General features: G+C 42.8%; 2 protein-coding genes across 4 annotated transcripts; one reads left to right on the top strand and one right to left on the bottom strand.

The window, feature by feature from the left end:
* The first annotated feature begins 319 nt into the window (after positions 1-319).
* Positions 320-19,021, top strand: nnt2 (nicotinamide nucleotide transhydrogenase 2). 3 transcript variants are annotated; one of them, XM_030758288.1, is made up of 22 exons: positions 320-520; positions 1,131-1,354; positions 2,141-2,370; positions 4,999-5,198; positions 5,304-5,391; positions 5,516-5,604; positions 5,699-5,886; positions 6,721-6,854; positions 6,968-7,159; positions 7,632-7,782; positions 9,870-10,031; positions 10,126-10,236; positions 10,352-10,497; positions 12,500-12,695; positions 13,544-13,777; positions 14,333-14,493; positions 14,627-14,806; positions 14,885-15,044; positions 17,611-17,692; positions 17,823-17,941; positions 18,267-18,382; positions 18,481-18,627. In XM_030758288.1, the coding sequence occupies exons 2-22, from the start codon at positions 1,225-1,227 to the stop codon at positions 18,625-18,627; spliced, it is 3,216 nt and encodes a 1,071-aa protein (XP_030614148.1). In that variant the 5' UTR covers positions 320-520; positions 1,131-1,224. The 3 variants fall into 3 exon arrangements, with proteins under 3 accessions (XP_030614148.1, XP_030614157.1, XP_030614165.1); XM_030758297.1 differs by having other exon boundaries at positions 1,188-1,354; XM_030758305.1 differs by lacking the exon at positions 320-520 and having other exon boundaries at positions 1,225-1,354; positions 18,481-19,021.
* Positions 19,001-23,642, bottom strand: dtwd1 (DTW motif tRNA-uridine aminocarboxypropyltransferase 1). Its single transcript, XM_030758339.1, has 5 exons — positions 23,549-23,642; positions 22,153-22,442; positions 21,842-21,979; positions 19,658-19,940; positions 19,001-19,544 (listed from the first exon to the last, which is right to left on the bottom strand). The coding sequence occupies exons 2-5, from the start codon at positions 22,438-22,440 to the stop codon at positions 19,315-19,317; spliced, it is 939 nt and encodes a 312-aa protein (XP_030614199.1). The 5' UTR covers positions 22,441-22,442; positions 23,549-23,642; the 3' UTR covers positions 19,001-19,314.
* Between the last annotated feature and the right edge of the window lie 435 nt (positions 23,643-24,077).

Consider the following 24,077-nt stretch of genomic DNA (forward strand, 5'->3'; position numbering starts at 1 on the left):
TTGTCGTCCAACTATTTACAGGTGTCACGGCGGTCTGTGATTCTGTGGCGACACCTTGTGTGCAGAAAAGAAAATGCACTAAGCCGCATAGGCCCTGGAAACAGATAGTCCCCAAATATATGTGCATAAGAGAGGCTTGTTCTAACTGGGACTACTTTAAAAGCAATTTTGTTGCTCAGAAAATTGTGGGGACCATTTCCGGTCTGTTCATCCGTATATAACCCTTCAAAATAAAACCAGCCAGAGTCTTCCGGATTTCTGACGTCTTAATCCAGCCTTCTCTGTGGGAGTGTGGTTAACCTGCGCACCGCTTGAAGGAGTTTAGCTGCTGCAAAGGTGATGACTGCAGTCACGTGGCTTGCTATTTATACACAAATATCCCCGCAGCGATAAGGAAACTGTTGGAAGGTCGTCTCTGTCTCCTTGCAAGCAGACGGGGAGGACTTTTTTTGGGGGGGGGGGAGTAGGAACCTCACAGGTGACCCTGCTGCTAAACCCGCTCCTTCTGGAAATCTGAAAGGCAAGTGTGAGAAAAGTCAGTCTTTGAGTATGTGAATGGATTAGTGGAGAATGAAGAGCAGTGACCTGACTGTGATTCAGTAAATGAATGAATGAATGAATGGGAGGAAAAAAACTACAGCAAATGCATTATCAGAAAGTGTGACTCAGAAATCAAAACAGCAACCACAGTATGACAAGTTTCCACAGTCATGTGTTTATTTATGTTTTTTTTAATTTAGTTATAGGTCATGACATGGTTTGTCTTTACAAATGTTGGCCTTTCTTAAATAAACACCACATTTTCCAGTTTTGAGTGTGTGAGCTGCCCCCCTTCCCCAACCCCCCTGTTATCCTGAACACTGACTCCTCTGCTCCTGTTTAACCAGGCCAGACTTGGCACACTTTCCCCCTGTGCCGTCATAATTCCAGTTCTCGCGAAGAGAAGCCTGGAGTGTGTAATCAACCCTGTGCCCCGTGTGTGTGTGTGTGTGTGTGTGTGTTGCTGACATGTCAGTCTGCTGTCTGTAGGCCTCGCAGCACAGACAGTCTGAGTGTGTGACTTGGGAAGGGGGGTGGGCTCGGGACCTGCTTTGAGGGGTTTTATAATGTTCTTTTTCATTTGACAGCAGATGCAGAAGTAGTGTCGCCTTATCGCCGGTCTCTCCTTGTTTGTGTTCATAATCAAGAGCTTAGAAGGAGCCTCAGGGCGGACGCTCAGCGGCCATGTCGACCCTTCTGCGCTGCATCTGCAGCTCCTCTGTCATTCTGTCCCAGCGAGGGGTCCATCTGAAGTCACCTGGAAGGAGGCATTTCAGGACTTTCCCTGTGTTATGGGACCAAAAGGCCTCCAGAGGTAGGAAATTTGCAAATCTATCTGCTTAACTTTAGAGTATTTTCCACAGAGGGCAGGCTGGGTTTGCGTGCTTTCTCTCAAGGTTTGGATTTCCTCTGTGTCTGACATGAGGAATGAGAGCGTAATGGTTCACTTGAGGACACGCTGTGCCGGGCCAAAAGAGTGGAAAACTCCACCACAGATCACAAACTGTTTGCAGCAGGTTGCTAGAGATGTTCTCAAAATAGGGAAGGCTGTTATAAAGCAGGCAGTGGCTTCGCTGACAGAGCCGTGGGCTCTGCTAACATGTGAGAGCACATGAGAGGTCAATTAAAGGTGACACGTAAAACCTTAACTGCGGTGCAGCTGATTCTGATGACAGACTTTTGTTTATGGAGCCAGTGCTGTTTGCAGGGCACATGGCACAGAGTCTTTGGGAAGGTTTTGTGAGTTGAGATGAGAGCTTTTAAGTTTGACTTTGGAGTGTATCTGTGTAGGACTGCAGGCCTCTCTCTGTGTGTGTGCTGGCCTGGTGCCAATCACCTGCTAATAATGTCTCCATGGCGGCGAGGTCACCACACCATGTACGGAGAGAAATGTGTAACCTGACACTGTTTCCAGCAACGCAGTCTCAGCTGTGCACGCATGCTCTGCTGCGTTGTTGCGTAAAAAAGATACACTCATCATGTATTTATGTGTGACAAGTTCCAGTATTCAGTATTTAATGTTTTTCATAGTCAAGTCTGTGGTTCATAAAAAGCACGGACCAAATTCAGAGGCCTTCTGTCTGCTGGATTTTGTGTTCAGGTGTGCTCTACAAGGACGTGGTGGTTGGAGTTCCTAAGGAGACGTTACAGAATGAACGGCGTGTGGCGCTGTCTCCAGCAGGGGTGCAGGTGCTGGTCAAACAGGGCTTCAAGGTGCAGGTGGAGAGCGGAGCTGGAGAGGAATCCAAGTTCTCCGATCAGCAGTACAGAGATGCTGGAGCCACCATTACTGATGTTAAGGGAGCCCTCGGCTCGGACTTGGTCCTCAAGGTTTGTACCCCTCACAGTCTGGTCTGCTGATTAGACCGTTCTTTGCACAGGAGTGGATTGTTTGTAGAGTTTCAGCACAGAAGCAGTAAACACCTTTTTCTTAAGGCCTCATACCATGGACTGGTCTTTGTGCTTGTCCTGCCTGGTCTGAGTGCAGCATCTGAAAGCAATGATCATTTTGACTGGAACAAACAGTATCACCGGGCTGAAAGTGACCACCCTCCTCTGGTTTGAGTAATATTTGGCTAATGAGTTTTCCTCACAGACAAAAGTTCATTCAGTAGTTCCACAGGCTTCTGTGCTGGGGCCTGTGCTATTCACCTTATACATGCCACCAGGCAATATTATTATAAAACATACACTATAATGCCAAAAGAATTCACTCCCCCATCCAAATCATTGAATTCAGGTGTTTCAGTCTCTTCCATGACCACAGGTGTATACACCAAGCACCTAGGCATGCAGACTGCTTCTACAAACACTTGAAAGAATGGGTCGCTCTCAGGAGCTCAATGAATTCCAGTGCGGTACTGTGATAGGATGCCACCTGTGCAACAAGTCCAGTTGTGAAATTTCATCTCTATTAAATAGGGCAGCATGGTGGCATGGTGGTTAGCACAGCTTCCTCACAGCAAGAGAGTCCAAGGTTTGGATCCACCTTGGCCAGGGTCTTTCTGTGTGGAGTTTGCATGTGTCTGCGTGGGTTTTCTCTGATACTCTGGTTTCCTCCCACAGTCCAAAGACAGTTGCAGTTAGTGGGGTTAGGTTAATTGGTGATTCTAAATTGCTCATAGGTGTGAGTGTGAATGGTTGCCTTTCTCTCTGTGTTAGCCCTGCGACAGGCTGGCGACCTGTACAGGGTGTACCCCCCTCTTGCCCTGCGTTAGCTGGGATAAGCTCCAGCCCCCCTGCAACCCTGAAAAGGATAAGTGGAAGAAAATGGATGGATAAATATTCCACAGTCAACTGTTAGTGGTATTATAACAAAGTGCAAGTGATTGGGAGCGACAGCAACTCAGCCACAAAGTAGTAGGCCACGTAAAATTACAGAGAGGGGTCAGCGGATGCTGAGGTGCATAGTACACAGAGGTCACCAACTTTCTGCAGAGTCAATCGCTATAGACCTCCAAACTTCTTGTGGCCTTCAGATTAGCTCAAGAACAGTGCATAGAAAGCTGCATGGAATGGGTTTTCATGGCCAAGCAGCTGCATCCAAACCTTACATCACCAAGCACAATGTAAAGCACACTGCCCCTGGACTCTAGAGCAGTGGAAACGTGTTCTCTGGAATCACGCAATCCATCTGGCAATCCAGTGGACAAGTCTGGGTTTGGTGGTTGTCTGGAGAACGATACTAGTTGTCTGACTGCATTGTGCCAAGTGTAAAGTTTGGTGGAGGGGGGATTATGGTGTGGGGTTGTTTTTCAGGAGTTGGTCTCAACCCCTTAGTTCCAGTGAAAGGAACTCTTAATGCTTCAGCATACCAAGACATTTTGGACAATTTCATGCTCCCAACTTTGTGGGAACAATTTGGGGATGGCCCCTTCCTGTTCCAACATGACTGCACAAAGTGAAGTTCATAAAGAAATGGATGAGCCAGTTTGGTGTGGAAGAACCTGACTGGCCTGCACAGAGTCCTGACCTCAACCTGACAGAACACCTTTGGGATCAATTAGAGCAGAGACTGTGAGCCAGGCCTTCTCATCCACTATCAGTGTCTGACCTCACAAATGCACTTCTGGAAGAATGGTCAAAAATTCCCATAAACACACCTAAACCTTGTGGAAAGCCTTCCCAGAAGAGTTGAAGCTATTATAGCTGCAAAGGGTCGACCAACGTCATATTAAATCCTACGGATTAAGAATGGGATTTCACTCAAGTTCATATGTGTGTGAAGGCAGACGAGGGAATACTTTTGTCATTATAGTGTATTTCCATTGCTGTGCAGATGAAAGTCAGCATTATTTATCCATGAAACCAGTTGACACAGATCAGTTGGTTAAGGGAAACCTATGATACTTATTTCAGACTCCAAGCTATTCTACTAGAGTAGCTTTTCAAGACTGGTGGTTCAAAATAATCCTTTTGTTTTTTTTTTTTTTTATCTTAAACCGGGTAAGTTTAGCTCCCTTACCGTTACCTTTATGCTTTCTGATTCCAGCCTATCAGAAGAAAGTTTGAGACTGCTTTGCTCAGTGTCTGAGATGATCATACTAAGGATATTTACTCTCCCTGCCATCATATACGGTTTAGAGTGGGGAAAAAACTGTCTGAAACTGCAGCAGCTTGGTTTATATGCTGACCTCTTTAACATGAAAATGTTAATTAACATGTCTGTGTTGAATATGAGCATCCACTACTATATTAATATGTGTAGAAAACAGGATTTTGTACTTCTAAATTTAAACAAAATAAAAATTGAGTCTCTTTTGCAGCTGTTTCTTCCCTCTGTTGGTCACTGCTTTCCCGTAGGGGGATTGTTGGGATTTCTCGCTATAACGTTATAGGATCTCTACAACATAAAGTGGCTTAAAATTTTAGGTCCAGATATCTATCAGATTTAACTTAGGTTCCTATTTTCCATCAATGATTTGTAACACCTTTTTAAAATTTCTTTTCAACTTTTAGGTTCGAGCCCCCAGTTTGAGTGAGGCAGACCTCCTGAAACCCAGATCCACCCTGGTGAGCTTCATCTATCCAGCGCAGAACCACGAGTTGATGAATAAGCTGTCGCAGAGGCAGAGCACTGTGTTGGCCATGGACCAGGTGCCCAGAGTTACCATTGCACAAGGCTACGATGCACTCAGTTCCATGGCTAACATTGCTGGGTAAAAAATAAATAAATAAAAATAAATAAATAACCCTAACCCTAAATACAGATTTCATTTGTTTCTCTAGTTACTGTAGATGTGACTTAAATTTTTGTTATGTAGGTATAAGGCTGTGGTTCTGGCTGCCAACCATTTTGGCAGGTTCTTCACTGGTCAGATCACAGCTGCAGGAAAAGTCCCTCCAGCTAAGGTAATAGTCGATGTTTTACTCAGTACAATTTTCTTTTCTCTTTCTTTCAGTGCACCTTAGATAAAACAAAATGAAATGTGGACTGAGTCTCTTTGGTATATTTGGATGTTTCTGTTGTAAACAGGTTCTGGTTATTGGAGGTGGAGTGGCTGGTTTGGCAGCAGCAGGGGCAGCCAAGTCAATGGGAGCCATAGTCAGAGGATTCGATACCAGGTATAAGACTGGGCGGGAGGGCGGGAAGCACTGACTCAGACGGCAGATGATGGATATGATTTTGATGATAGGCTGGCTGTTTCTTGACTTTCAGGCCAGCTGCTCTGGAGCAGTTCAAGTCATTTGGCGCAGAACCTTTAGAAGTAGACATCAAAGAGTCTGGCGAGGGTGTCGGAGGTTATGCCAAGGAGATGTCAAAGGAGTTCGTCGAGGCCGAGATGGCCCTTTTTGCGAAGCAGTGTAAAGAGGTCGACATTGTTATCAGCACCGCCCTAATTCCGGGTGAGTCACATCATTACTTTAAGCCACTTTTATCTTTATCGTTTGGCATTTGAAGCTTCATTATTGCTTGCTTTTATTTTATCTTTTGCACAGCAACACTGAACAGCAATCAGAGACATAAATATATATCTTAGTGCACATACTGTAGCCTACTTAAGGGGCTAATACCCTTGTGAGCTTTTTTTGTGTACTTCAAACAATTGCGAGTAATAACAGCCTAATACATTTTTAATCCGGCTTTAATAAATACACTGTTTACATGGCATTACTACCAAGTGGACGAAACACAGTTGCTGTGGTCTGCATCCCTGCGATGTGTAGCTACACTTTTAGGAAAATGGCCAGCAGGGGGCGACTTCGCTGGTTTCAAAAAGACATCAGTAATATAGAAGTCTATGGGGAAAACAACCCTTGACTTTTGTCTGTGACTTCGGTAAAGTTTATGGTCCAAGTAGCTAATTCAAGTCCTACTGAATTCTACATCATGTTCATTTTGTAAATCAAGGTCCCCTTTAGAGTCAAAAAGAAGGATAAATCTGTTTAAAGTCTCTGCCCCTCAGGTTGACGTTTTGCAACTAGGCCTGACCACCCAATGGCTGATGGCACAGTGGTCTCGTCCATCTTTGATGTCTATGGCTTTAGCCCTAACAATGCCATAAGCTCGCTTTCTTGTTTGAGGGATTTTCTGCTCCTTATAGCCAAAAACTGCTCATTGCACTTTTTTTTTAACATGGAACGACTTTGCTGTTTGTTGGACTGCATGATGATATGAAAATAGTTTAATGCATCTCATTTTATTTAATTTGTTCCACCTATGGTCCTGTGCTCATGCAGGGAAGCGTGCTCCCATTTTGATCAAAAAGGAGTTTGTAGAGTCTATGAAGGATGGCTCTGTGGTGGTGGATCTGGCTGCAGAGGCGGGGGGCAACATCGAGACCACAAAGCCCGGAGAGCTGCATTTTTACAAGGTGGGTAACAAACAAATGAAGTCTTAAAGAATGCAAAATACATACTTATGATTTGTTTGCCAATCTGGATTTATTATTTATTTTTAACGCTAATATACTTTTTTGTTAACTAGGGAGTAACGCACATTGGCTACACAGATCTTCCCAGCCGCATGGCCACCCAAGCCAGCACCTTGTATTCAAACAACATACTAAAGCTGCTGAAGGCCATTAGCCCAGACAAGGAATACTTCCACTATGAGCCCAAAGAGGAATTTGACTATGGAACAATTGACCATGTCATCCGTGGGACTCTTGTTATGAAGGTGGGTTTTTCCGTGTCTCCTATTAGGTTCCAGCTCCACTGGCATCCCTCCTTCCCTCTCAGCTTGCACTGTCATGCTATGATACAGCACCAATTGAGCTCTAAAACCCAGTCCCAGCTGGGAATGGCTCAAGTTGGATCCCAGAATGTTTCAAAATACGCTTTTCCAGGAATTTTGGCTTTAACACATTGTTTATGGTAGAATAAGCAGGCAACCTCAACAGAAGATATCAGCTTACCCCTTTGTTACACTAAGCATTATTCAGCCCCTTAAAAGAGAATTTATCTTCCCAAACCACTGCTAACTGGTTTGTGATTGCTTTTTTGTTCAGTGTAATCCCCTGTGCAGTGCATGGGTTTGTGTTCGACATCTCCCACTATGCAAAAGTCTTGATGTCTCTTTCTCACGCAACTCTTTTGCGGACTTCTGTCTTCTTTCTCTGGTCTTCTTGTGTGTTTTCTGGTGTGTTCAGGAAGGCAAGAACATGTTCCCATCCCCCCTCCCTAAAACGGTCCCACCACAGCCGGTGAAACAGAAATCGGTCGCAGAGTTGGAGGCTGAGAAAGCAGCGGCCGTTTCGCCCTTCAACCGCACCATGACCTCCGCTGGTGTCTACACTACAGGTCAAACACAATCACCCAGAGATTGTTGCAGAAATATTCAGACTTTGGGACATTTGGCACAATTTTATTTGGCTTCACTGAGACAATTTGTGTTTTACACAAGTTCTGTGCCAAGTATTAATTTCTACTGAAGTATAAATTAAATCATAGAGTTGACGCAAATGAATCAAATTAAAATTAAATGACAAATTTTGGCTTCTTTTGGTCTAAATGGTTTGTGCTAGTCTGACATTAGGGATTGCTTTACACTGTATACAGTGCGATGAAAAAGTACTTGCGTCCTTCCTGATTTCCTGATTACTGCCAAACCTGTTGAATCCAGAAATCACTTAAATAGAACCTGTCTGACAAAGTGAAGCAGGCTAAAAGATCTCAAACAGAAACACATCATGCCACGATTTAAAGAAACAGCTGAGCGACAAAGTCAAATCTATCAGTCTGGAAAAAGTTACAAAGCCATTTCTAAAGCTTTGGGACTCCAGAGCACCACGGTGAGAGCCGTTATCCACAAATGAAGAAAACTTGGAACAGTGGTGAAACTTCCCAGGAGTGGCCAGCCTACCAAGAGAGCTCTGAGAGAGCATCAATGACTCATTCAAGAGGTCACAAAAGAACCCAAAACAACATCTAAAGAACTGCAGGCCTCACCTGGCTCAGTTAAGGTCAGAGTTCATGAGTCAACAATAAGAGAGAGACTGGGCAAAAATGGCATCCGTGGGAGAGTTCCAAGGAGAAAACCACGGCTGACCAAAAAGAACACAAAGGCTCATCTCACATTTGCCACAGTACATCTTGATGATCCCCCAAACTTTTGGGAAAATATTGTGTGGACTGACGAGACTAAAGTTGAACTTTTTGGAAGGTTTGAGTCCCGTTAGATCTGGTGAAAAACAAACCCAGCATTTCAGAAAAAGAACAACATAGCAACAGTCAAACACAGTGGTGGTAGTGTGATGGTCTGGAGCTGCTTTGCTGCTTCAGGACGACTTGTTGTGATTGATGGAAACATGAATTCTGCTCTCTATGAGAGAAATCCTGAAGGGGAATGTCCGGTCATCAGTTTGTGCCCTGAAGCTCAAGCATACTTGGGTTATGCAGCAGGATAATAAAATGCATCAGGAAGTCCACCTCTGAAGGTTCTGGAGTGGCCTAATCAAAGTCTGGACTTAAATCCAACTGAGATGTTTTGGCATGACCTTAAACAGACCGTTCATGCTGGAAAACCCTCCAATGTGACTGAATTCAAACAATTCTCTAAAGAAGAGTGGGCCAAAAGCCTCATTGCCAGTTGTCACAAACCCTTGATTGCAGTTCTTGCTGCCAAGGGTGGCACAACCAGTTATTAGGTTTAGGAGGCAATTACTTTTTCACACAGGTAACCCTTTTCCCTCAATAAATGAAAACATCATTTAAAAACTGGATTTTATATTTACTCAGGTTATCTTTGTCTAACATTAAAATCTGTTTGATGATCTGAAACATTTAAGTGTGACAAATATGCAAAAAAATTAAGAAATCAGGACGGGGGCAAATAGCACTGTAGCTGTGATATATAACACAAACAAAAAAAGACCTAAAAAATGATTGTGATAATCAGTTTTAAAGCAAAATGTAAAGCATGACTGCTTTTCCACATCGTAAACTGCGCAAATGGAAAATCTTTGTATTTGGTCAAGAAAAGCGATTTGTAATTTAGGCACGTCTCTGCGGGATTTCATTGGAAGATTGATTGGGGGGAAATCTTTTACTTCCCAGTCTTACTTTGTAATTTTTCCATTTGTTTTTTTGAAACTGGTCCTTGTTCCCCAGAATACAGACATCATGAGATCTTACTGTGATCTTTGAAAGCCACTCTGTAATTGAGCACAGGATGAATATAGTTTTCAGTAATTTCATAACATTTCGGCCGACTTCTTTCAGAGAAACTATGAATCACAACGGCTGGTTATAAAATTATGCGTTTGTTTGTCTTGTTCAGTTATTCCATTGCTTTAATGGTTAAAACGGGACTGGAAAGCAACCTGAAAGCACAGCAGCAGGGAAAGCACATGGCAACAACAGCACTTCTTTGCTCTGTGTCCCTGTAGGTGTGTCCGCCTGCCTGGCTCTGGGCATCATCTCGCCCAACGCTGCTTTCACTCAGATGGTCACCACCTTTGGTTTGGCTGGGATTGTGGGATACCACACTGTGTGGGGCGTGACCCCCGCTCTGCACTCACCTCTCATGTCTGTCACCAATGCCATCTCAGGTCAGGACTCATTAAGTTGGCTGCAGCCAAATTTCATAATCCATACAGATGTGTTTTTATAACTTTTTGCTGTATGCTGTCGTTTCTCCGTCAGGTCTGACGGCGGTAGGAGGCCTGGTGCTGATGGGTGGAGGTCTCACACCGTCTTCCCTGCCTGAGAGTCTCGCTCTGGCTGCTGCCTTTGTTTCCTCTATCAACATTGCTGGTCTGACATTCAAAACTGGACACAAAAATGGCTTCAATGAACATAATTCATTGTCCACCCAACCAAATGAAAACTGTCCATTTATTTATTTATTTTTTTCCCTGTGCCTGTGCAGGTGGTTTTCTGATCACCCAGAGGATGCTGGACATGTTTAAACGTCCCACTGACCCTCCTGAGTACAATTACCTGTATCTGCTGCCTGGGGCCACATTTGTTGGAGGATACGGAGCCTCGGTGGCTGCCGGGTACAGCATTGAGCAGGTGAAAGGATTTCACTCTCATTTGTTCCCACTGAGAATGTATTTGCATAAAGTAGCTTGACAGTGAAATGAATTAGTTGAAGAGTATGCGGTACTCAGTCTGGCCGCGTTTGTGTTTAGATCAAAGCGCCGTGGCTTCTGAGTGCGTGCTTGCACGTGTAGTTAATTTTATGTATGAAAGTGCATCTCAAAGAATGTGAAGGTCATGAAAATTCATTTTTATTCATAATTAAATTTCTATATTCATTAAACTGAAAGTGAAAAATATCGAGACTTTTTTGTTTTAACTTTGATTGCGGCTCATGAAAATCAGAAATCCAGTATGTCAGATTTTTAGGAAATCTCCTAAGCTCAGTCAGAAAAGGATTTACAATGCAGAAATGTTCAACTTCTGCAACGTACGTTCATTCATATTCTCAATACTTTGTTGTTGCTCCTTTACCACGAATGACTGCATCAGTGTGTGCGGGCATGGAGGTGTTACTGAAGCCCATGCTGCTTTGATAGCTCGACTGTATCTTTGGGTCAAGTGTTTCTCTTTTTCCTCTTGACAGTTCCCTCTGTGGGGTTCAGGTTGAGTAAGCTGGCTGGGCAACCTTGCACAGTAATAACATGTTCAGCCATTTGGTGGTAGTTTTGGCACTTTGTGAAGGTGCTGAGCCCCGCTGGAAAAGAAAATCAGCATCCCAAATTGTCACTTACTGCAGGAAATTCACATTGGACTTCAAACGCTTTGGATTCTGTGCATTTCCACTCTTGCTTCAGACTCTAGGACCTTGATTTCCAAATGAAAACCAACATTTACTTTCATCTGAAAAGAGGACTTTGGACCACCGAACAGCAGTCCAATTCTTTTTCTCCTTCTGACTTTGTCTCTGGAGTGGCTTGATCTTAGGAAGAACAGCTGTTGCTCCTTTCATGAAGATATGTGTGTGTGTGGTGACTCTTGATGTACTGACCCCAGCTTCAGTCCAATCCTTGAGAAGTTCTCCCAAGGTCTTGAATCAACTTTTCATGACAGTCCTCTGAAGGCTGCGGTGATTCCTGTTGCTCTTTTCCCTTTTCCTACCACACTTCTCCATTGCAGTCAAACTTCCAATACCTCAGGGTAAAGGTCAGAGGTCAATGCACAGAGGTCAGGTTTTCTGAGAATCTTGTCAACGCCATAACTCGAAAACAATGTGTCCTTGGATGTTCAAATTTGCACCAGATGCATACTGGGACACTGTTTGCAACTGCTCTTTCTTACATGCTGCACACAAAGGGAGATGGTCTGTGTCAGAGACCTCTGTGCGTGCAGCGTACAGAAAGCAGGAGGCTGGATGATTATTTGCTTGCTGTAAATTCACTGGACTGTTACCTGCTCCAGTGGCACGATCAGACATTATGCCAAATTTGTACTAGAGTGTCTTAGGGAGCTGGGAGGTTAAAGTGTGTTTAAAGGGGACCTATTATCCTCCCCACTCCACCCACACACACACACACATAGATACTGTTGCAATAGATACTGTAGATACTCATGCTGCTGCAGTAGTAGATGTATTTTAAATGTGGTCAAAGTTTCAAATATGGAGGTCAGTGTATGTACAAGTAATTCCTATGAGCCAAAAGCTCAGGTTCAGACTGCTCTGAAGACAGTTTTTCTACTCTTGGCTCTGCACTGTGTCAGTAAAAAGCAGCTTTCTTATTGTGATCATGTTGGGCATACAGCTCTGGTTTGAACACAGAAGCCCCGCCTGCTGTTCAAATCTTTTGTTTACGAGGGGCGGCCAATTAAAAGGACGTTAAAGGAGCTACTTACTGTAAGTAGAGTCTAAGAATAAAAATGTAAAGCTTGAAATGAGCAGACTGAATTGGCTCTGTCAAATGATTATGCAATATGCTCTCATCTTTAGACTATTTTCGTCTTGGTTCTCTATTCGTAATTGAGGCTCTAAGGATGACTTGTTCCACTTGACTGTAGCTTTAATAAAATGCTGGGTGTCACTTTTTTCCCCCCTCAGATGATGTACTTGGGCTCAGGTTTGTGTTGTGTCGGGGCGCTGGCTGGCCTCTCTGCCCAGAACACCAGTCGCTTGGGGAATGCCCTCGGCATGATGGGAGTGGCAGGGGGCCTTGCTGCCACCCTTGGTGCCCTCAAACCCTCACCAGAGCTGCTGTCTCAGATGTCTCTGGCCGTGGCCACTGGGGGAACTGTGGGTAGGTTCCTCCCTGCATTTAGAGGGTCTGCAACTCAAATGCACATTATGATGCTGTGTTCACTGATGCTTCTCTACTTAAAAAAAAAAAAAAAGCTAATACACTGGACTGTTGTGCTGTGAAATGCCCACTGTAGCCCTACAGCACTTCTAGTTTCTTTGTCTGAAACCCCTAATAAGCACGCTTTGCTGTTTCACTGTATCATGTGAAGGAGACTTGCAGCTAACGATGCACCTCTTGGTTTCAGTTTTCAATAAAAATAAATTAATAAAGATCGGGCACGGCTCCTCTGAAGTCTGACTGTTTCGACAGCTCCTATGCCATCATGAATGAGTTACATCTTATTAACTTTGCGTGCGGCTCCTCCAGTCTTTTGAAGAAGTATTGCTAATTCACAACAGTGCATCAATCATCCTGTCCAGACACAGCGATGATTGGATTCCATCATGATGTGTGAATGTTGTACATGTTAATAGTAATTTAAGAAGCAATAAGATAAATGGCGCTGTAATCAACATGAGCAAACACACACACGAAGCCAGACATGCACGAGTGTTTACTCAGTGTGCATTTAGTGCTGCTCTCTTTTCAAGAAAACACAATTAAATGCTTAACTTTGGACTCGTTAGATTACCTTTTGAAGCTCAGGCCCCGTAATTAAAAACAGGCGTCTGGCTTTTAACTGTCTGTCCTCTTTATTTCATTTTTTTTAAAGCTTTAAATGTTTTTTGCAGGCAAAGTCTTGCCAATGTGCATGCAAAGTTTAGTTCTGGTGTTTGACTGTGGAATCTGGCTTTTTAAAAAAAAAAAAAAAAAAAAAAAAAACTCTCTTCACATCTCGACTGCAGGTCTGACCATTGCCAAGCGTATTGAAATCTCAGACTTGCCCCAGCTCGTGGCAGCTTTCCACAGCCTTGTGGGCCTGGCGGCTGTTCTCACATGCATTGCCGAGTATATGATTGAGTACCCCCACCTGGAGACTCACCCAGCTGCAGGTGTGCTCAAGACCGTGGCCTACCTGGGTACTTACATCGGAGGCGTCACCTTCAGCGGATCACTGGTGGCCTATGGCAAGCTTCAAGGTAACGGATCGGACTTTAAGCTCTCATTTGCACATTTTTTTTTCTGTTCATGTTCCAGATGTTTTAAAGCCCATAAACTTTTGAGATCTGACCGTTCTTCTTGTAACACATACAAATATCTCTAAAAACACATCAACTTGTCTGTTCTGCTGCTGATTGTTCTTTTCATCTACTTAAAGCCAAAGATTACCTCTTAAATCCAGGAGTTTGTGAGGTGTCAGTACTCTCTAATTTACGTTGTAGGCCGGCTGATCAAGAGGAACAGATGAGGAGCTCTCTGGTAATTTGTCATGGGAAAGGCAGGGCAGTGACAGTGTGGCTGTGGTTGGTAGAGAGTTGCTGGCTGATTCGTGGATGAGACAGATGCTCAGACAGCTGATTAGAGGCTTTCACAGATAGTTCTGAGGGTTCAAAGACACTTGACACTGGTTAAAGAAAAGTGTGCTCACTTGTTTTGTCTTGTCAGTTATGTTCCTTTTATCCTTATCCTAAGAGTGAGAATACTTTCTCTTGCCTCCCTGAAAAATGTGTTTCTGAAAATGTGTTTGGTTGTAGGCGTCCTGGACTCTACTCCCCTGCTGCTCCCTGGACGGCACATGTTGAATGCCGGTCTCATGGCAGCATCTGTCGGAGGCATGGTGCCCTTTATGCTTAGTTCCAGCTATGGTACTGGCATGGGGTGCCTACTGGGAGTGTCTGGGCTTTCCACTGTCATGGTGAGTATGCATCCATTATTTTAGCTTCAAACAGGCAGAAAAAAAACAAAAAACGTATTTCATCTGTAATTACTGTTTTTATATAACTTGAAATGTGCTAAAATAATTGTTTTCTGACTTCAACCTGCCATAGGGTGTAACGCTAACAGCAGCCATTGGAGGCGCTGACATGCCCGTGGTCATTACTGTGCTGAACAGTTACTCAGGATGGGCACTCTGTGCTGAAGGCTTCTTGTTGGACAACAATCTTATGACAATCGTCGGAGCTCTGATCGGCTCCTCCGGTGCCATCCTCTCATACATCATGTGTGTGGTGAGTAGATGCACATTTCCAGCAATGTGCGTGAAATAAGAGTATACAAGCGTGTCACTGGACGTCTTCTCCTTCAAGGCTATGAACCGCTCCCTGCCAAATGTGATCCTGGGTGGGTACGGCACCACCTCCACACTGGGCGGTAAGCCCATGGAGATCGTTGGCACTCACACTGAGGTCAATGTGGACCAAACCACTGACATAATCAAAGAAGCCAACAACATCATCATCACCCCAGGTACACACTGTTTTACAAATGTCTTCAAGCGCTGATCAGTGGGCAAGGATTGGTTAAAGAAAAAAATGCAACTAAAAGTTATTCTACCAGCCTACACACCTGTGCAACTGATCCTCAAGTCTTTCATTTAATGCAGGTACCTATATTACCCACAGTGCTACTTCACTTGAATGTCCTGGCTGTAGACTGTATATAAAAGTCGGGCGTAGCCACTGTGCTGTCACCATTGTCAGGTTGAGCAGTTTAGAGACAAAGCTGAGATGTTTTGGACGTGTGCAGAGGAGGGGTAGTGGATGTGTTGAACAAAGGATGTTGAAGATGAAACCGCCCCTAGGGACCAATCAGTGACCTCCTGGCAACCTCTGGTTGCTAGTGCAAAATGTGCCAGTTGGGGGAAACTTCCCTGCAATCACTTTGGTTGCTAGCAGATTGCCAACTGTAGTGTTTTCCATGCAAACTATGGGCAACCAGTGCAATCTGATAGCAACCAAAGCAATCGCAACAAGGTTTTTGGTGCAGCACCCAGCGGAAGCCAACATTCACTCACCAACCATTTTTCCCTCGTGACCGGTGGTCACGTCACATCCAGTATGGCAGACAACTCGAGCATAATGCACATAGAAACATACAAGTAAAACACTGCAATCTTACTCACTGAACTGGAGCTCAGACTTTTTGGACTGGCTGTGTCTCACAGCAAGCCGGAATATTTGTCAGATAAGCTTTACTAATGCTCTGAAGGGCACCAGCAGTACGGGCATCCACCTGTCAAAGCAGCCACACCTTTAAACTCCGAGACTTCATGAAATTTAAACAGATGAGTTAAAAAAAATTGCCATGAATGGAGAATAGAGACAAACCGTTTTTGTACCAGGCTGAAAACATGTTTCCATCTGCAGTAAAGTTATTGATCCAGCTTCAAATGGCCATTTGAGAAACTTCAGCAGTGGCTTTGTTTTTCAGCCTACAAGGTTGTCACATGGTATCCAGTCAGGTGTGTTATGTTATTAGAGGCTAATAAAACCTTTAAGCCACAAGCAGACATGAAAAGCAGCTTGCAGTCAGTGCACTGGAAGAACACTCCACCAGCAAAAGGATTTATTTATTTTTAATCAGATGTTATCCTTCCAAAAGTCAGCTGTCGTTGTCATTTTCCCCTTTGTCCAAAAGCAAATATTTAAAATCTTCCATACATTAGATTAAACTTTATTAATCCCTTTAGGAAGATTCTGTCAGGGAAATTAAAGTTCCAGGAACACTTTTTCATTATAGCACACAAACACTAGTCAAAAATAAACAAACAAATGAATAAATAAATACATAATAAACAAAGGTGCAAAACGTATTAAAGTAGAAAAGATTTCTTCCCAGCCGAGGGTGGAGACAGCGCTGGAAACAGGCCGGAGCCTTTGAGAGACAGGTGTAGACAGGTGTAGAAAGAAGTTTGGGCTAACATAGGAGACTCAGATGGAGCACAGCTTTTATATCAGTTTTGCTGTCACTGGGTAGCTCGAAGTACAAATGCAATTTTTTATTTTTTTTTAGATTCTCAGTCTGGATCAGAAACTTCATCTGTCTCTCACATAACTGCCCCCCCCAAAAAAAATAAATAAATAAAAAATTGCTGCCAAAATGCAGATCAAAAGCAGCTGGAAAAGGCCAGAATCAGGGCTGATAGTAATTCGTTAATCTCAGAATTTTGAACCATAGTGACCACTAGAGGGAGTAGTTTGTTCACAAACTGTCTACAAGGCCTGAAAGATGAGGGTTTGGATTTCAGAGTGTGAGATAATGACCACATCATGATTTATTAAGCAGAAAGAGCCAGGCTTGTCTGACAAATGAGTAGTTGTTGAACGGCCTGTGCAAGGGGAACCACTCTGAGAAGCTTGGATACTAGGATTGCTGTTTTTTTCCAGTGGCTCCAAATCAATGCAGAGACAGCTGTGTGGTCGAACATGCTGCTTTGATTAGAGAAACAGTGAAAAATCATAAGGGCTATTCAGTCCAGACTCTCCATGTGCTGTCAACAACAAAGCACGGCAGTGAGGAAACAGAAGGCTCCGGTTGTCTGGGGACTTATAGAAGATACGGGATAAAAGTCGCTGGCTTGAAAAGGCTCGATTAGGGGCAACGCTGAACTCTAGAAGGTACCTGACCACCAGGGTTAAACAGGGGTTATGCAGACACAGGGAAACTAGTTCTTTGCACGCAGGGGACCCCAATGCACACCACACATGAAAGTTTCCCTTAGAAAAATGTCTCGCAGACTTTTGTCTGCTATGATTTAATGCAGAGAGGAGACTTGTGGTGGTGGAGGACAGAAGAAAGAATGAAGGGTAGATGAATAAGTGGTTCTGTGTTCTGCAGGATTGTCATGCTTTTGTTTGAGAAAAAATAGCTGTGAAATGCTCATCTAAGACGAGGCACCAATCCAATATATGAAAAGCTGTTGGACAACAAGGGGATTACAGAGTCTCTGGATAGCAATAATATAATGGTTGCATCCTAAGTTGAAGAGTCCAATTTGCTCAGCTATTGCATGTTTCTATATTTATGTTGTTAGGTTGGGGTCTATGTGCAGCCAAAGCCCAGTACCCTATTGCAGACATGGTGAAGATGCTGAGGGAACAAGGCAAGATTGTGAGGTGAGTTTCTACAACATAGATGTGTGCACACCCCCCCAGCCCCAGCCCCACAGGAGCAAGGTATCCTTTATCAGTGATTGATGAGTTTTCAGGGAAAATCAGTGCTGATGTGCTGTAATATCTCCAACAGGTTTGGCATCCACCCAGTGGCCGGCCGTATGCCGGGCCAGCTGAACGTACTCTTGGCCGAGGCTGGCGTTCCCTATGATGTGGTCCTGGAGATGGATGAGATCAATGACGACTTCCCAGGCAAATTCCTTTTTAAAAAAAAATAAATTCTAGAAAGAACTGTTATATTTACTGCTACACGGTTGTCACTCTGGCGAGAAATCTATTCGATTAATAGATGGGTGACTTGTAATAAACGGGTCCTCTCGTTTCATCTGCGCCCACATGTTGTGTCTGGATATCTGGACGTGCCAAGTTATTAGGACAACACTCATTGTTTTCTTAGCAACCAGGCACGCAGTCTGAGACACATGGTTCTGTTTATGTCAGAGGGAGATTAGTGCAGTGCTGGAGTTTCTGAGTTCATGTCTTTGTGTATAAACTCGTAAATGTTTGTGACCCACAGAGACCGACTTGACGCTGGTCATCGGTGCCAATGACACGGTAAATTCAGCGGCACAAGAAGATCCCAACTCTATAATTGCCGGCATGCCAGTCCTGGAGGTGTGGAAGTCCAAACAGGTCGGTCTGCCTGCCTTTATTAAATGAAATGTGTTTTGAGGACATGGTACAAAAAATATCACACCCCTCCCTCACCTTTTTCTTACCCTTACCACCAGGTGATAGTGATGAAGCGCACTTTGGGCGTGGGCTACGCTGCAGTAGATAACCCCATTTTCTACAAGCCCAACACATCAATGTTGCTGGGAGATGCCAAGAAGACTTGTGACAGTCTGCAAGCAAAGATCCGAGAGACCTACTACTAGTTACCACCCATTACTGTTCTTAAGCACACACAAAAGAGTTATTCAAATATTTTTGGCATTTGGGATATTTATTTTAAGAAAACAAATGTATTGGGTCTGTAACAGCAGCAGAGTGGGCAAGATTACGGTTTTCTTTTTTGGAAAGAACATGAATCGTCATTGTACACTAATTTGTAAATTAAAAATTCTAAATGTGTCAGAAGTCCCCCTTTTTTTTTTTTGCACTTTATATTTAAGATTTCAATGAAAGGCAGAGCACACTCTGTGCTGCTGTCCATTTAAGCTTTAAAAAAAAGTCATTTGAATTCAAACTAATCATAACTTATTTCTTTTCTGCATGATCGGAATCAAAGTTTTTTTTTTTTTTTAAATAATAAAAATTTCTCTCCTCATACTTTTAATTGTGTTTGGCATTTTTAGCTCATTATTATCCAGTTTTCATTCCAGGATCTTGATTTCAGAATCCATCCATTTTACTAGCTTCTCATCCAGCCCCCACTGCAACCCTGGACAGGTCACCGCTGCAGGGCCAAAATGCTGTCATCCTCACCTCCAGCCAAATTATGATCACCACTTAATATGATTTGCATGTCTTTGGACCGTTGGAAGATGAGAGCATATGAATCTTGCATTTGAAGCAACTCTTCAGCTACAGTTCAGTCTCTCAGTCTTTCCTCACAGGAACTCTCAGCATTTTCCAGCAGAAGTTTTGGCTTTGTTAACAACAGAGTGCAGGTAGGAGTAGAAGAAGAGAAGGTTGTCGTATTCTCCGTCGTACCCCTTATCGAGGCAATGCTCGTGAAAGTCCTTGAGAAAATAATATATGGCTTCGATGGTCGCTAGGTAAGTGTCTGGCTTGCCCTTCTGACGGCGCCAGAAACATGTTTTTCTCATCTTCAGCTCTACCTGCAGCAAATCTGGGGAAGAACACATGTCAGAAAGCACAGAGTGAGATCATGCTAAACTGGATTGTGGGTGAATAATCGCCAGTTCTTTGGAAACCTGCTCTAATGCCATCTTCCCTGATTACCTTGCAGTCTCTCGTCTGTGCTGATCTTGTTGGTCTGGTTCCATGTGCTGTCAATGAAGACCACCCTCTGTAGGGGAGCCACCTTTGACACTGAGCTTTGTGCTTCATCTGGGGTCCCCGACTCTGAGCTCTCGGAGATGGAGCCTTGAACTGGCTCAGTTTTTAACCTCTTTCTGCAGAGTTCATCAGAGGAGTCGTGTGACCTGCCAGTACTCCTGTCATGCAAACATTTCATCATGTCTTGAACTGAGACGGCCCTTGGACCAGGAAATACCAACACCACCTGGAGAGAGTGAAGGCAATGAGGAACGCCATACAAAATATTCATCTGTTACACATGTTTTTACAGTGGGGTGATTTATAAAAGGCTAAATTTAGGAAGCAGAGAAAGGGAGGTAAACTGTTTGACAGGTGAGGAATAAAGTTGAAAAAGTGAAAACACTAAATCACTTGATTTAAATAAACGAGAAAGCAAGAAGAAAAACAGAACAAATGTATGAACTCACTCAGCTGAAATAATCTAACATTGGTGCTGTGATGTTTGAACTAAAGCATTAAATCTATTAGAAGTCATTTTTTCCACTATAAATTGTATACAGATTGGATTTCTTTACTAAGAAAATACATGAACACACAACACAAAAAATCTGGCATTTACAATTTGACTTTAGTGGCACATAGCAAGACATACCCCAACCAGATGCTTGTATTAAAAATATAAATTAATACTGTAAATTCAGTACAATGACAAGAGCTATCGTTATAGGTAAGCAGCAACAGTATGAAGACAAAGAATATAAGATGACAAAGAAAATACAAAGTCAGTGACATCAGACTCTGGATTGCAGTACTGTGCAAAAGTCTTGAGCTTTTCCTCATTTCTTTACATTTTCTTGGAAAATGGGAAATAAATAGGTCAAGTCATTTATTGAAATGTCCAAACATACATGGAAATACAGCATATAAGGTAAAAACAGAGTTTGTATAGTTCTAATGAGCTTGAAAGTCAATATTTGGTGTGACCACCTTTATTCCTCAGCACAGTGAGGCAGCTTTCTTCTCCTTCACCTCAGCTTTTTCTGCGTTTCCCTTCATTAAGAATGGCTTCTTGACAGCCACCCTTCTACTGAGACCAGTTCTGATGAGGCTTCAGTGAACAGTAGATGGATCAGCTGAAGGTCCAGATGCATCTCTCAGGCCCTGGGTCAGGTCTTTGCTGGATTTTTACCTGTTTCTTAAGGACATGACTTTCAGAGACTGTTCGTCTGTTGTAGATAGTTTTTTTTTTTTTTTTTAGTTCTGCCACCTCTTCTTTTGTCCTCCACTTGTCCAGTGTCCTCAGAAATCTTTAAGAACACACTGCACGCCATGCCAATTTTTTTGGCTAATAGCTCTTTGGAAGTCACCTCATTGGTGCAAAAATACAATTTGTCAAACTGTTTTATCTTTGGCATTTTTCATAGATTGAACTATAAAAAAACAAATGATGCATTTTTGTAACACTGGTTCATCCCTTGAGTGCCTTTATGCTTGAATGATTCATAGGTCAGTGTTTTGTGGCTTAACAAACAAGAAAATTATTCTTCTGAAAATGGTCAGGAACAAAAACTGGACTGAAAACAAGTGAAAATGTCCAAAGAAAAACTTTGGAAAGAGCTTCAGAAACCTGGAGAACTATTGCTCAAGACCAATTAAAAAATTCCAACAAAGTCTGGCTCCTTGGAAGCACAATATAAATAACTGAGGGGTGGCTCAAGACTTTTGCACAGTACTATACATCTCAGGATTTCCACACAGTCTGCCATTACAAGAGCTTTTAAACTGACAATGATTCAAACCTCTGGATCGGATGAAAATAACAGTTTGGATAATCACTCTCAACACAAAGCTTCCTGGTGCTAAAAATACTGAAAAGTCCAAAAACAACATGTACCGCCCGGCTCTTTACACCGACGTGCCATCCAGCAGGCCTGACTGGATCCTTTGGCGGGCTGTTCTGGCCTGCAGGCCTTATGTTTGACACTTGTGAATTAGATGAAAGAAAATAACTTTTGATGATCAACTTATCCTCGGTTTCCAAACAAAACACACCACATGCTTTTCTTTGTGTTGTATCATAGTAACTTGAATATGCTTTTTTGACTGACAAGCCAAATAATTTTAGATAAAAAGAAACCAACTAACCTCATCCTTTTGATACTCAGGTATGCAGGGATAGGTATATATTGTGACATCACTTGGTGCGAGAATCTTGGCGTGGATGGCGGTGCTCTTGCCATCTGTCTCGTTGGGATGCTTGATGATGTCTATCTTCACAGGAAGCTGAGTGTAACATACAGTGCGTACAGTCAGGTCCAGAGGAGAGTTAGACTTCAGCAGCACCGTGTGCAAAATTTCATAGGTGTTAGATAAGAAACACATTTTACAACTAATTAAGACACTGCTGAAGGCCTCTGTTAAAAGAAGAAGCAAGTGAGTCCTAACCTCCTACAAACCTTCACTGAGGGGATATCTTGCAGGCTCATGCCCACTAATGAGCAGCATGTGTAGCAGAAGAACATCCTCGATCCTCCACATTTAGAGCACTTCAACCTGCCCCTTTGCTGTGCTTCCTCCAGCACTGTGTGTGATGCCAATTTGAGCCCTTGGAGATGCTGACTGGGAAGCTCACTGGAGTCGGATGAGTCAGAGGCCTCTGTCTTTTCCCGGAAACTTGGATAAGGACGCTGGTCTTGATCCAGGCTGCTCATGTTTGTTCTTATCTTGGAGTGAAATATGCTCATAGCTGAAGAAAAATAACAGAACAAATAGTGCAAATATCAGCAGACATAAATAATCCACTATTTACACAGATTTAAAGTCAAAGGGCACAATAATGTGGAAAGAGTAGTTACAGAGCAAAGAGCTGTGATTGAAAAGGTCAGTGACTGATAATGATTAGAAAAGGAGTTGCTGTGATAATGTGGTGTAGTTTGAATGCTGTCTTTTCATTATAAGATTAAATAAAATAGCTAAAGCCACATAAAAATGTTCCTTAACTCTCATATGAGTTGTTCAGTGAATTGAGACTTTTTTTTGAATACCTGCATTATTATTTCTTGGAATGATTAAAAAAACCAAAAAACAAATATGCATTCCTAATTTTTCACGTTTTATTTTTGACATTTTATTGTTATTTCTTGTGGTTTTAAGTATGCCAGATTAAAAGGTATAGGTATATAGGTATATATAAATGAGAATGGAAAGATCATGATGCCTTTCACATGTCACATTACCCATTTATGGTTCAAATACGAAAGCATCCAATTTCCAATTGTCACATTATGATCAGTCACTGAGAAAAAAAAATCCTATTTCACTTTGTCATTTCCAACCATTTAAAAGACGCAAAAGTTCTTAGAAAGCAAGAAATAATGTCCAAGGAGCAGGGACTTCCTGCATAAAGCCGGTGAAAACGATAATTTCCCCGAAAATATACTCACCGGCCACTTCATTAGGTACACCTATTCAACCGCTCATTAAATGCAAATATTTAAATCAGTAATTAGCACACAGACCAAAAACATGCTGTTAAGTGTCTCTCTTTAATTTGTCTTTAGCGCGGTGAGATCTGATTTCAGAGCAGATACTGCACATCTGCAGCTTGTAGCTACTTTTCTTTGAACCCACAGACAGTGTAACAGTCAGTGTTTATTGCCCATGCTTCAACCTAGTGCAGCTAGCTTCTGTTAGCAAGCATCACATTTCCTCCGCATCCGTAGCGGACGCTGCTGACGTTAGCACACACAAGTCAAAGAGTCCAATTAGGATAACGAAGACCGAATGAAAACAGATGCTCGTGCATTGTTAGCTCAGATGAGTCCACTAGTTTAGTAACATAAAGGTGCCTACCAAGGAGGAGCACCGCGGTACGAGCGTCTTCTTCTACGCCGGAAACACAGCTCCGTGTGAAGGAAATGGACAGAGTACTTTGTAGTTACCTGTTGCTAAGCAGCGAGTGTGCTGCTGTTGACGCACTCCTCACAGATCCCTCGGAAGGGGTGATAGTAGTCTATCATGAATGCTTAGATAACTTATCTGCAAGATGCGGCAGCTGCCAGTTCCTGCCAGTAATGCAAACGAAAGAGTCAGAGTAAAATATAAAGGCGAGATTAGGGCACTTAATGACAGCATTAAAACTAGAACGTTAACAGTAGAATAAAGGAAAAAAATCACTTTAAAACTAGAACGGGCTTAAGTAGAAAATTAAAATTTATTAATGTTGTGCTTTTAAAAACTGATCCAGATAAAAGGATAATGTATTAGATAGATAATGGTATTGTCTGAATATATTTTATTTACCTAAATGGCATCCTAAAAAAACAAAAAGCAAAATTAAACTAACAAAAACGGCTAAATGAAAAAAAAGAAAAAAGAAAAA

Source organism: Archocentrus centrarchus, chromosome 3 (genome assembly GCF_007364275.1).
Source record: "Archocentrus centrarchus isolate MPI-CPG fArcCen1 chromosome 3, fArcCen1, whole genome shotgun sequence".
NCBI classification, from domain to species: Eukaryota; Metazoa; Chordata; class Actinopteri; order Cichliformes; family Cichlidae; genus Archocentrus; species Archocentrus centrarchus.